We start from the raw sequence: 14,442 nt of genomic DNA on the forward strand, positions 1-14,442 counted from the left end.
GCGACATCGCGGCGGACGCACATTGGAAGAGGGTATTCGTCATCCCCATACTGGCGTATCACCCGGCGTGACGCTATGGTGTGCCATTGGTTACAAGTCTCTGTCACCTCTTGTCCGCATTGACGGCACTTTGAACAGTGGACGTTACATTTCAGATGTGTTACGACCCGTGGCTCTACCCTTCATTCGATCCCTGCGAAACCCTACATTTGAGCAGGATAATGCACGACCGCATGTTGCAGGTCCTGTGTGGGCCTTTCTGGATAAAGAAAATGTTCGACTACTGCCCTTGCCAGCACATTCTCCAGATCTCTCACCAATTGCAAACGTCTGGTCAATGGTAGCCGAGCAACTGGCTCGTCACATTACGCCAGTCACTACTCTCGATGAACTGTGGTATGGTGTTGAAGCTGCATTTGCAGCTGTACCTGTACACGCCATCCAAGCTGTGTTTGACTCAATGCCCAGGCGTATGAAGGCCGTTATTGCGGCCAGAGGTGGTTGTTCTGGGTACTGATTTCTAAGGATCTATGTACCCAAATAGCGTGAAAATGTAATTACATGTCAGTTCTAGTATAATATATTTGTCCAATGAATACCCGTTTATCATCTGCATTTCTTCTTGGTGTAGGAATTTTAATGGCCAGTAGTGTACCTGGGAGTCACTCTGGTCACAACTTTAACATACAAAAAACACCTTTCCAACTTGGCCTAGAAGATACAAACACGAGTGAACCTTGTGAGAAAGCTGGCAGGCAGTACACGGGGAGAAACCACATCAGTCCTCCGAGGAGTATCCCTTGCACTGGTATAGTCTGCAGCAGAATACTGTGCACCAGTTTGGCTCCTGAGCGCCCACGTAGTGAAAGTAGACGTCCGACTGAACTCAGTTATGAGAGTAATTAGTGGTACAGTCCGGTCTACACCTACTTGTTGGCTACCAGTGCTTTCAAACATCTGTCCACCACACCTCCGTCGAAAGGCTGCCCTTTACAATCTCTGTCAGCAAGTTTCTGCAAACAACTCGATCCTCTCCATGACGATTTGCTATCACTGCCCAGGAAACACCTCTAAGCTAGAAGACCAGCATATGATGCCAATGGCTATCCACAGGATTCGACCAGGACGCAGAGTGGAAACGTGAGTTGCAAGCTACAATAACCCTAAACCACGAACTTATAGACAGTCCAACAGTTCCAGTTCCAGGCTTCCACCAACCAAGGGAAGTGTGGATGCAGTTAAACGGATATCGCACTGAAGAGGGTAGGTGCAAATACAACATGCACAAGTGGGGCTTTTCAAGTGACAGTGTGTGTGACTGTGGTGACACCCAAACAGTGAGCCACACCGTGAATGAATGTCCAGTCGGACGCTTCGCTGGTGGCACTGAGAAGCTCCATGAAGCGTCCCACGAGGCACTCCGCTGGATCGAACCTATCAACATCAAGTGTAGTCTGAGCCGTTTATTTATATTTGTTTGTTTTGCTAAGTGTGTATTACTGTAATTGATGCATACGATAATAATAGTAATAATAATGCGGATAAAACTCAGCACATTATAAACATTTATCATCGCGAAAATATTTAAAAAATTGCAAAATACGTAGCACTTTGTCCAAAAGGTCATGTACATATACATATCGCTCGCAGATGTTTGTTATGTGGTACAAATACTGTACACATCAGCACATCTGGATCAGTTTGGCCAGCATATGTAAATAGACGTGCTATTGTGTACCGTATTTTTATCATATAACAAGCAGCTGTAAGCAGTATTTATGTGGCCATAACCTATTGGACAGGGTATTTTGTGTTTTTAAATTTTTAAATATTTTAGCGATGACAAACGTTTATAATATGCTGAGTGTTATCCACTTTACATCTTATTCATGAGGTTCAACGTAAAATGAACATGTTTTACTAGGAAAAATGTTGAAGACCTGAAATTACAGTTAACCCGCAAGTACTGTGGATGGTCTCTCAGACCACTATAGTTTCTCGTCTTGTGATGTGGACTGGTCTGTGTACCTTCCTATTGGATGACAGGCTACATGTGCCAGAAATATGGCATTGACGTTACAGTTTGTTTCTTATTCTTGGGCCTTGAGGGGTTTCACAGATATACCATAGTGTTTGCGTATCGTGTTTTGTTGAACTTAAACATTTCTCCGAGGTGAGTAAAGCTAGACCATCTATGCAATGTTTTCTACACGAGACATATGTGGGTGTTCTAGAACGCCTCAGCGAATTCTGAGATGAAGACCTTGATGGCAGTGATACTGCCCCTGATTTCGTGTATTTATTGATCACGATACTAATTTGGAGAAACAAACTGAAAGTGATGAAGATGTGACACGTGGTGATGATGATGATGATGATGATGGAGACGCGTACTTCTTCGGCAAGGCAAGAAAGATGTTTTCGATGGAGAAAACAGCCGCTAACTTGTAAGAACAAGGCAAGTCGACATTGCCTTGCAGCTGCCTGGACTGCAAGAGATTCCTAAAATTTTGAAAGACGGAAAACATCATCAACCTTTTGTTGTCCTTGATTGAAAAACAAGTATCTGTGTCAAGAGTGTAGTATTCTGATTTGGTTAAAGAATTGTAGGTCGGTCTGCGTGAAATGCAAGCAGAATGAAAGCGATTAAAATTTGATTCAGGGCCTCAGAAGAATATGTAAGGTAATTACTTTCTTCTTGATTTTCAAAATAAAAATTTGGAAAAATTTCTCCACTGACAGAATTATAGGGTGGAATAATCGCTCTACGTTTGAAATGATAACTAGTGAACTCAAAGCTGATTCCAAGTACATGACTGAAATGTGATTTCCATACAGTTATGTTGCGAATATGTAATACTATCACCCTAATGATAATCCGTAAGTTGTAACATTATGTGATTGCCTTATCATTTTAAATCATTCAGCTCGGCAACAGCTACAGTTAGCAAATAATGTTGCGAGAATGTAAAAGGTGAACGACCTGTGACGTAACTTGTTTATTGTCGAAGCGCCGTCAGAGATGCAGTGAGTTATTGAAAAACCGCGGCGCGAAAAACGGACAGAAGAAGAACACTTTTACACATTTTCTTTTTTTTATTTACGAGATATTCTTGATGAACAGTTCAGCCCAAACGTTCACAGAAAATCTTTGTTGATGACGTGATTGCACAAGTCAACATTACCTTCCTTCAATTTGGCCAACTGGCAGTTAATCGAGGAAGTACAGTTCATACTGACGAAACTAAAATGAGCTGTAACATGGAAATTAAGCGTTTCCGGACACAGGTCCACATAACATCTTTTCTTTATTTGTGTGTGAGGAATGTTTCCTGAAAGTTTGGCCGTACCTTTTTGTAACACCCTGTATATACAGGGTGAGTCACCAAACGTTACCGCTGGATATGTTTCGTAAACCACATCAAATACTGACGAACCGATTCCACAGACCGAACGTGAGGGGAGGGGCTAGTGTAATTGTTTAATACAAACCATACAAAAATGCATGGAAGTATGTTTTTTAACACAAACCTACGTTTTTTTAAACGGAACCCCGTTAGTTTTGTTAGCACATCTGAACATATAAACAAATACGTAATCAGTGCCGTTTGTTGCATTGTAAAATGTTAATTACATCCGGAGATATTGTAACTTAAAGTTGAGAGTTGAAACCTCCGACGTTCAGTTGCGTGTTGTAACAAACACGGGCCACGGTTGGCGAGCAGCATCTGCAGGGACATGTTTACGATGACGACCGTGTTTACGAGTGTGGCTGTAGTGCACTGTTGCGGTTTGGTCTAGCTGTCGCAGTGTCCTCATGTAGGCTTGCTGCTATTGTTATTCTGCATTCGTCTCCGCACGCAGACCAACTGTAGTACACCGTGTTACCAGACGTCTGTGATAGTGTAGTGTTGTAGGAACTGTGACCATGGTGTATTCGAACTCCGAAAAGGCGGAGATGATACTTTTCTATCGCGAGTGTCGACGAAATGCAGGGTGTAAGCAGAACGGTACCCGGACAGAGAGCATCCAACGCGCCGCACATTTCAAAACATCTACCGCCAACTGTATGCAACAGGTATGGTCGTAGCACGCAAACGGGTCCGTAACAGGCCCGTCAAAGGAGAAGCGGGTGCAGTTGGTGTGTTAGCTGCTGTTGCCATGAACCCACACATGAGTACACGGGACATTGCGAGAGCCGGTGGACTGAATCAAAGTAGTGTCATGCGCATACTGCATGGTCACCGCTTTCACCCGTTTCATGTGTCGCTACATCAGCAATTACATGGCGATGACTTTAATCATCGAGTGCGATTCTGTCAGTGGACATTAACAGAGAATGCGTTGCAGTTCTACCTGTTTACCGATGAAGCGGGTTTCACAAACCACGGGGCAGTGAATCTACGGAACATGCATTGCTGGTCCGTGGACAACCCTCGCTGGCTCAGACAGGTAGAGCGACAGCGACCGTGAACTGTAAATGTATGGTGCGGAATCATTGGCGACCACCTCATTGGTCCTCAGTTCATTGCAGGGGCCCAAACATCGGCAACATACGTCGCATTTCTACAGAATGATCTGCCAACGTTGCTCGAAAATGTCCCACTGGAAACGCGTCGACGTATGTGGTATCAGCATGATGGTGCACCTGCACATTCCGCAATTAACACTAGGCTGACCAATGACAGGATATTCGACGGGCGTTTCATAGGAGGTGAAGGACGCATAAATTGGCCAGCCCGTTCTCCTGGTCTTACACCTCTGGACTTGTTTCTGTGGGGTACGTTAAAGGAGAATGTGTACCGTGATGTGCCTACAACCCCAAAGGATATGAAACAACGTATTGTGGCAGCCTGCGGCGACATTACACCAGATGTACTGCGGCGTGTACGACATTCATTACGCCAGAGATTGCAATTGTGTGGAGCAAATGATGGCCACTACATTGAACATCTATTGGCCTGACATGTCGGGACACACTCCATTCCACTCCGTAATTGAAAACGGAAACCACGTGTGTACGTGTACCTCACCCCTCATGGTACTGTACATGTGCGTCATTGAAAAAGGCCAATAAAAAGGTGTTAGCATGTGGACGTAATGTGCTGTTCCAGTCTCTTCTGTACCTAAGGTCCATCACCGTTCCCTTTGGATCCGTACGTAATTCGGTGCTCTCCGATACACACGATCGAACAGCGGAGGAGTGGTACTCAAGCGTCAACTTTAGGTTACAATATCTCCGGATGTAATTAACATTTTACAATGCAACAAACGGCACTGATTACTTATTTGTTTATATGTTCAGATGTGCTAACAAAACTAACGGGGTTCCGTTTAAAAAAAGGTAGGTTTGTGTTAAAAAAACATACTTCCGTGCATTTTTGTATTGTTTGTATTAACCATTTACATAAGCCCCTCTCCTCACGTTCGGTCTGTGGAATCGATTCGTCAGTATTTGATATGGTTTACGAAATATATCCAGCGGTAATGTTAGGTGACTCACCCTGTATATTGTGCAATTTTTACAATTAAAAGAGGTCGCCCTTCCATAATCTCATAATCAAAAAGCTGAGTTTATTTGCCCCTCACCCCCAAGCCCACTGCCTAGCTTGTCCGTGCAGCACATTTTGGCGAAAACCCTTCTGAGCGGCACGCCCGGCTGTGTTGCAGGAGCGGCCGAGGCGTGTGATGTAGCAGGGGAGCCATGGCGCCGAGTATGAGCTGGTCGTCGCTCGTCGTGGTGGCGGCGGCGGCGCTGGCGGCGGCGGCGGGCCGGGCGAGCGCGCAGCCGGGAGACTGGTCGTCCAACTGCCCGCAGGCGTGCAGGTGCAAGTGGGTGTCGAGCCGCAAGACGGCCGAGTGCGTCAACGCCAGCCTCAGCGCCGTGCCCGCAGACCTCAGCCACGAGGTGCAGGCGCTCTACCTGTCGGGCAACGTCATTCCCGCCATCACCGACAACGCCTTCCGGTACGAGCCGCCGCCCGCTTCTTCCACATTTTCCTGCGATCCTTGTCAGATTAATGAAGTGAAACAATAATTTCGACACTCTTATCTATCTGTCGCTTGGGCCTTGTCTCGCAGTCACGCAGGGTCAGCCATCGTTAATCGGATTTGACATGTTAATTGTGGAAGGGGTGGTGTGATAAACCTTTTGCATTTCTTTTATGTTTTCGTTATATTTAGAGGCAAAGAGAAAAGATGAAACGGTAGCCCATCATAGAACGTATGCCTACCGTCAGGTATTTTTGATTTTCAGTCGTTAAAAAAGAGAGGAGTTTTTCTTGTACCAGTATGAGGAAGGGAGGTTTCGCGCTTAGCTAGTGAACGAGTGAGAAGCACCCCATTTTAAGCGAGTAATTGTAAAAGCAAGACGAGGATAATGGAATGTAGTCGAATTAAGTCGGGTGATGCTGAGGGAATTAGATTAGGAAATGAGACACTTACAGTAGTAAAGGAGTTTTGCTATTTGGGGAGCAAAATAACTGATGATGGTCGAAATAGAGAGGATATAAAATGTACACTGGCAATGGCAAGGAAAGCGTTTCTGAGGAAGAAAAATTTGTTAACATCGAATATAGATTTAAGTGTCAGGAAGTCGTTTCTGAAAGTATTTGTATGGAGTGTAGCCATGTATGGAAGTGAAACATGGACGATAAATAGTTTAGACAAGAAGAGAATAGGAACTTTCGAAATGTGATGCTACAGAAGAATGCTCAAGATTAGATGGGTAGTTCACGTAACTAATGAGGAGGTGTTGAATAGGACTGGGGAGAAGAGAAGTCTCTGGCACAACTTGACTAGAAGAAGGGATCGGTTGGTAGGACATGTTCTGAGGCATCAAGGGATCACAAATTTAGCATTGGAGGGCAGAGTGGAGGGTAAAAATCGTAGAGGGAGACCAAGATATGGATACACTAAGCAGATTCAGAAGGATGTAGGCTGCAGTAGGTACTGGGAGATGAAGGAGCTTGCACAGGATAGAGTAGCATGGAGAGCTGCATCAAACCAGCCTCAGGACTCAAGACCACAACAACAACAACAATATGTATTTGATATGTGCATATTTTAGAAAAATACATTATTGTTTTATTAATAGAAAGGTCGTGTGAGTTGTTATTTCAAATAGTACGATAATTACAAGAATTGAAGCCCACCTGTGTACTTTGGAAAATTACGAAGATCCGATAAGCTTAATGGAAACTCAGTCAAGACTTCAAAGGTGAACACGGCGACCAAACGTAGCATTATAAAGAGTGGTAAGCACAAATCTACAGTGGAGAAAGAAACTACTTCGCCCTGCAAAATAATATGAACTAATACGAACTTATTTACAGGCATGGCTCAGCTTATTGTGCTTGTCATTCATGGCGAAAAATTTATCTCATTAATTCAATACATTTTAAAAAGCTATGCATGTCAACATTTTATTATCATCTATTCCATTATTTTATTATATTATAGTGGCTGGATGCCCTTCTTACCACCCACCCCCCCACCCCCCCCCCCTGGAAGTAGTGTACCCTAACTGTCTGCATCGAGTGAAATCGATGCAATAGTGCGAATGTGTTCAGATGTCTGCAAGCTGTGAAACTGAGGCGGAACGTGGGGACCAGCCCGGTATTCACCTAGCGGGATGTGGAAAACCACCTAAAAACCAGGCTGGCCGGTATATCGGCCCTCGTCGTTAACCCGCCAGGCGGATTCGATCCGGGGCCGCCGCGCCAACCCGAGTCCAGGAAGCGGCGCGTTAGCTCTCTCTCTCTCTCTCTCTCTCTCTCTCTCTCTCTCTCTCTCACGAAACCTGGCAAAAAACACAAAGGAATATTCTGGTCGCATGTGAAGTACACCAACGACAAGATTAAATCGATACCTTCACTGTGCGATTTGATGGCGCTTTTGCTGATGGCAGTGCCAGAGTTATTAAACACGGTTTTTTGGAATTCCTTCACCAAAGAAGACGAAGTAAATATTGGAGATATCGAATCAAGAACAATTACCACTATGAGTAACTTAAAAGTAGGATATCCTCGGTATACCGAAGCATCTGAAAACTTAACAAAGGCAATGCCTCCAGTCCAGATTGTATACCAGTCAGGTTCTTTTCAGAGTACGCTGATATAATAGCTCCATACTTAGCAGTCATACACAACTGGTCGTTCGCAGAAAGATCCGTAACCAAAGACTGGAAAGTTACACAAATCACACCAATACCCGACAAAGGAAATAGGAGTAAAACTTCCTGGCATTTTAAAATTGTGTGCCGGACCGAGGCTCGAACTCGGGACCTTTGCCTTTCGCGGGCAAGTGCTCTACCAACTGAGCCACCCAAGCACGACTCACGACCCGTCCTCGCAGCTTCAATTCTGTCAGTATCTCGTCTCCTACCTTCCAAATTTCACAGAAGCTCTTCTGCGAACATTGCAGAAGTAGCACTCCTGGAAGAAAGGATATTGCAGAGACATGGCTTATCCACAGCCTGCGGGATATTTCCAGAAAGATAGGAGACGAGGTACTGGCAGAATGTGAGGACAGGTTGTGAGTCGTGCTTGGGTAGGTCAGTTGATAGAGCAACTGCCCGCGGAAAACAGGTCCCGAGTTCGAGTCTCGGTCCGTAACACAGTTTTGATCTACCAGGTAGTTCCATATTAGCGCACACTCAGCTGCAAATTGAAAATCTCATTCTGGAAATAGGAGTAATCCGATGAATTACAGACCAACATTACTAACGTCGATTTGTAGCAGGTTACTGGGACATATACTCAGCTCGAACATAATGAATTTCTTTGAAGATAGCGATTTATTGACAAATAGTCAACACGGATTCAGGAAATATCGTTCTTGTGAAACACACCTATGTCTTTGTTCTCACGAGATAGTGAGTGCTCTCGACAGATTAATAACCTTTCCAGGAAACTTTTGACACCATTCCTCACAAGCAATTTCTAGTCAAATTGCGCGCCTATGGAGCATCGTTTCAGTTGTGTGACTGGATTCGTGATTTCCTGTCAGAAAGGTCACAGCTCTTAATAACTGACGGAAAGTCATGTAGTAAAACAGAAGCAATATCTAGCGTTCCCCAGGGATGTTTTATGGGCTCTTGCTTATTTAGGTGAATGATGTAGGAGACAATCTGAGTGGCCCTCTTAGAATGTTTGGGGATGCTGCTGCCTTTTATCGCCATTTGAAATTATCAGGTGATCAAAATGAATTTCAGAATGATTTAGAGAAATACGTGTGTGGTGCAAAAAGTGACAGTTGACTAAATAATAATAAGTGTGAAGTCACACACATGAGTATCAAAATGAATCCACCAAATTTCGGTTGCACGATAACTTACACACTTCTGTAGCACCATATTTCGAAAGCTTCTGTATGAGAGATTACAAGGCACGTTAATTGGTCTTAAGTGTACCAGGATGCAGCGCCATACCCCTTTGCACAGAATTCCAGCATTCTTCTGTCATACATATATACATATGTAAGTATATTTCGTTCTATAGAATTCGAATGTTTAAATATTGCGCCAGAGATTGACATATGCGAAACAAAGCATTATTGACATCGAAACTTTCTCTGTTGCTATCGAAGTGCATTGTTTTGATCGCTGATTTTGTCTGTTCTCTGTTCTGAAAGGCTTGTAGTGTGGTGTTGTGAATTTCGAAACGATTTTCATTTGGCTGTGTTGTTTTGTGTTCATTTGTGGCATATTATCGCTTTCTCGCTCCAAGTCAAACTGTTTGATGTCCTACATCCCCCCCCCCCCCCTCCCTTAAATTGGAATGCTCACATAGATAATGTTGCGGGGAAAGTAAACCAAAGACTGCAATTTAATGTCAGAACACTTAGAAAATGCAATAGGACTACAAAGAGTCTGTTTACACTACACTTGTATGCCCCCTTCTGGTGTATTGTTGTTTGGTGTGGGGTACGCATAAGGCAGGATTGATGAAGGACATCAAAAAAATTCAAAGAAGGGCAGCTCTTTTTGCTTTATTGCAAAGTGAGAGAATGCCACTGGTAAGCTACACGAATTGAGGTGGCAGTCATTAAAACAAAGGCATTTTTTGTTGCAGCAGAAACTTCTCATGAAATTTAAATCACCAGCTTCCTCCTCAGATTGTGAAATGATTTTGGTGGAGCCCACCTACATAGGGAGAAATAAATATGAGAAATTAGAACTCGCACCGAAATCTGTGTGTTTCCTTTCACTGTGTGGTGTTCATGAATGGAACAGTAGGGAAGTAGTTTGAAGGCGGTGCAATGAACCCTCTTTGCCGGGCACTTAAGTGTGAATTGGGGAATAGTCTTGTAGATGTAGAGTATGAAAGGCAGCAAAACATAATCTGGAGCATGCTTATATAAATACTAAGGTGAGTGTGAGATCTAACTGCACTATCTGATCAAAAGTATCCGGATACCCCTATGTCTCACAGTCAGGAGGACAATGGTTCAAACTTACGCCTGGCCATCATGATTTAGGCTTTCCATAATTTCTCTAAATCGCTTCAGGCAAATGTTGGGATGGTTCTTTTGAAAGCTCACAGCAGACTTCCTTCCCTTGGACCAATGACTTTGCTGTTTGGCCGTTCCCCCAAACCAACACCCCTATATAATGCGGACTCGTTCTCTAGGTATCATGAGAGAGGCACCTGTAAGTATAAAAGGAGGCTGGTAACAGCAGGATGGATCAGTCGGGAGAGCTCAGTAACTTCGACATAGTCTAGTCATTCAGTGTCACCTTTTAGTATGCTCATTAGAGAACAAACTGACTTCTGACATAAGTAGTCTTGCACAGGGCAAGTATTGAATCTTAGTCATCATATTGAAGACAGCTTCAAAACAGTTCTTGTCACTAGTGTTGTCTTTCTTGACTTGAGTGTGGCCTACAACATGGTAAACATCAAGAAACTTCTCTCAAAGGTGTATAACATAACCGAAGTTACAGATTTATGAAGATACTGCAGACCTGCTCAGCAACAGAAGATTCTATGTTAGTTTTCAAAACCCCAAAAATCAGTGGCTCAAAGCAAAAAAATGGCACATACAAATAGCAAAATTCTGCATGACCTGCTGAAGTGTCAGAACATTGATGCTGTCTATGACCTCCTGAATGGCTGTTTTCAGCTCAGCAACGGTTTTGCGATTACTGCTGTACATCTTGTCTTCAATCTATAGTTCCACAAAAAGGAGTCGCTTGTGTTCAGATCTGGAGAATATGGTGACAATCGAAGTCCTTGCCAGTGGTCTCTGGGTACCCCAGAGCCAGAATGTGCTCCCCAATGTGCTCCTGCAGGACATCAAACACTCTCCTGCTTATATGAGTTTGAGCTCAGTCTTTATGAACCACATCTTGTCGTAATCAGGGTCACCTTGGATAATGGGGATGAAATCATCTTCCAAAACCTTCACGTACCATTCAGTAGTCAACGTGCCATTGAGGAATTTTGCAGCAATTATTCCGTGATGGGATGTTGCACGCCACACAGTGACCTGTTGAGGGTGAAGGGACTTCTTGATCGTGAAATTCAGACTTTCAGTCCCCCAAATGCACCAATTTTGCTTATTGATGAACCCGCATTTGCGTGTGAGCTTCATCGCTATTCCAAACCATACAGCACATACTAATTCCCATTATGCCCCACAGCAAACTGTGCAGTTTGAATGTCCTAACGCAAACCTTTCAGAAGTTACAACGATTTTATTTCATACATTTCAATAATTGTCACCCCATAACATGCACACCAATAACCAGTCACATACAAGGCTTGCACCTTGTTTATTTATGCCATCGGTCTGCCCATCTCCACCCATCATAAGCCATTTGAAGGCATTGAAAGACAAGTTCCATCTGTTCTTGACAGCATGGGAAAATATTATGAGGCCAACAGCCTGAAGCCAAATCCAAGCATAACAGTAGTCAGCTCTTCCCATCTCAGTAACAAATATGCTAACTATAGTTTAAAAGTCTCATAATTGGGAACTCCTCTCAACCATAGCTTTACTCCTAAATACATTAGGGTTAAAAACCATAGCTTTACTCCTAAATACATTAGGGTTACTCTTGATAGGAGACTAAGATCCAAGTGATATTGTGTCAGAATGAAGCTAGCAGCACAAAAAAGCATCTTTAAAAAATTCAAAGGCCGAAGTTGGAAAGCAAGCTCACGTGTACTTCAGACATTGGCTCTAGCCTTGTGCTACTTGCCAGGAGAATATACTTCCCCCTGAGTGGTAGCAATCCTGCCACTCAAAATTGGTTGCTATTGCTCTTCACCAAACTTGCCACCAGATGACAGGAGGCTTGATACCAACTGCCGTCAAGAAGATCCACGTTGTGGCTGTAATGGCTCCACCCTGTATCAGGCGGATAGTCAGATAGTAACAGCAAAATCCGAAAGGAGCAATGTCAGCACTGATGACAGACATTCATTTCATGGGCGTAATCTTGTTGCTTAACATCTTCACAGCAGGAAAAGCTCCATCTCAAGTACCTCCCCCTTAGTGAAGTCAAAGACAGAAGAAAGGCTTCAACGGAGATAGGAAAGAGCTAAAAGTGATAGGATAGTACCAAAAGAGGAGCTACCCCCAGGAACCAGTCTGTCATGGCCAACATGAAGATCACTTAATGGTCTTCACATGGGCATTGACCAGAGTAATACTGAAATGTAAAAATGGGGGCCCTGCAATAACCAAGAAATATCATCTGAGGCATGCATGTTGAGCAGATGATGATCCATTTCCTTCACTGCGCTGTTTACACCATCTGTGATGCAAAAGGATCTGGCTCCAGGAAGCCCAAAAGCAGTGCATCTTGCTGAGGCTCTGCACTTCGTTTAAATGGTTGTTATAGGCACACCAAGAAGAAGAGCCTGAGTAAAAAATCCATCAGGGAATTTCTACCCTTTAAGCTGCCCACGTTAACTGTTGGTGATGCGACTGAGAAGTGGAAGTGCGAAGGAACAACCGTAGCTAAACCAAGACCAGGCAGATTTCATGTACTGAGGGACTACCGAGCATTGCAGACGATGGCTATAAAAAGAATCATACATAATCATCAGAAGGAATCATTCATGAGTTCCAAAATACTACTAGCAGTCCAGCTATCACAGTGACTTGACTTAGGAAGTTAAAAAAGAATGGGGTACAACAAACAAGCAGTTCCCCATAAGTCACACATTTCTGTAGTCATTGCTAAGTAACACTTGAGGTGAGTGGATGGTAGGTGACTGGAAACAGGTGAATGGTGAACCACACTGTACCCTGTGCAATCTGATGGGAGGATTTGGCTCGGTGAGTGTCTGGAGAATGTTATCAGTCATTATGTATAGCGCCAACAGTGAAGTACAGAGGAGACTGTGTTACAGTATGGGGGCATTTCTCATATGTAGGGGTGTGGTCCTCTTATTGCATCTAACAAAATGCAAAATGTGGGAGGATATGAACGCATTTTAAAGCTCTGTATACTGTGTACAGGAGATAATTGTTGTTGTGTTGTGTTTGGCGAAGGAGACCAGACAGCGAGGTCATCGGTCTCATAAGATTATGGAAGGACGGGGAAGGAAGTCGGCCATGCCCTTTCAAAGGAACCATCCCGGCATTTGCCTAGATCGTTCTAGGGAAATCACGGAAAACCTAAATCAGGATGGCCGGACGTGGGATTGAACCGTCGTCCTCCCGAATGCGAGTCCAGTGTGTACAGGAGAGAGAGACAGTTTAGAGACAATGATCATTTACATCAGCATGACAGTGCACCCAGTCATAAAGCATCTTTGAGGTAACAGTTTGTGGAAAACACCTTTGGCAAGTTAGAACACTGACTTTTCTCTGAACCCCAGTGTCCACCACTACCATCTCCTCTGGTTTTTACTCTTGAGGAAAACTGGGCTGCCATTCCTCCACGAACATTCAGACACATCACTGAAAGTGTCCCCAGCAGAGTTCAGTCTACCATAAAGGTGGAGGATGGACCCTTACTATATTAATGTCTACTAATAGGTATTGAGATACTTTTGATCAGACAGTGTATGTTAAAACATCTGCTCTACTTAGACAGTGTATTATGCAACGAGTTTCTGGTGACCAAAAACATTGAACAAATTGTGCAGCTAGGGCAATCGTGTTATTTTACCAGGAGTATCATTTAGGAGTGCCAGTTACTTGCTGTTAAAATACATGTCTGCTACATGCAACATCAGACTTGTGTATGCAATGTACATCTGACTGGATACAACATATCTGAAGAATAGTCAAAACTAGTTATTAATAAACTTTAAAATTGTGATTTTGATGAAATATTGTAGTAATCATGTTCTGTAGCCACTAGTTATTGCTGTTTGTCATTCAATGTAATGGCATTTCTGCACGAACAAAGAAGAGTGGGTAGTAGTCATACTGAATAAATTAACCTCAAACACTAGCTGTGGATTAGTGTTCACATTTATG

General features: G+C 43.6%; 1 protein-coding gene across 3 annotated transcripts in view; it reads left to right on the forward strand.

The window, feature by feature from the left end:
• LOC126282165 (leucine-rich repeat-containing protein 24-like) overlaps positions 1–14,442 on the forward strand; it is a 341,384-nt gene that overhangs the window by 292,630 nt on the left and 34,312 nt on the right. For all 3 annotated transcript variants that reach the window (XM_049981687.1, XM_049981688.1, XM_049981686.1), the window contains one exon: positions 5,671–5,967. In XM_049981687.1, the coding sequence (XP_049837644.1) occupies positions 5,705–5,967 (263 nt within the window). In that variant the 5' untranslated portion in view covers positions 5,671–5,704. The remainder of the gene's footprint in view (positions 1–5,670; positions 5,968–14,442) is intronic.

The sequence above is a fragment of the Schistocerca gregaria genome, chromosome 7, assembly GCF_023897955.1.
Source record: "Schistocerca gregaria isolate iqSchGreg1 chromosome 7, iqSchGreg1.2, whole genome shotgun sequence".
NCBI lineage: Eukaryota > Metazoa > Arthropoda > Insecta > Orthoptera > Acrididae > Schistocerca > Schistocerca gregaria.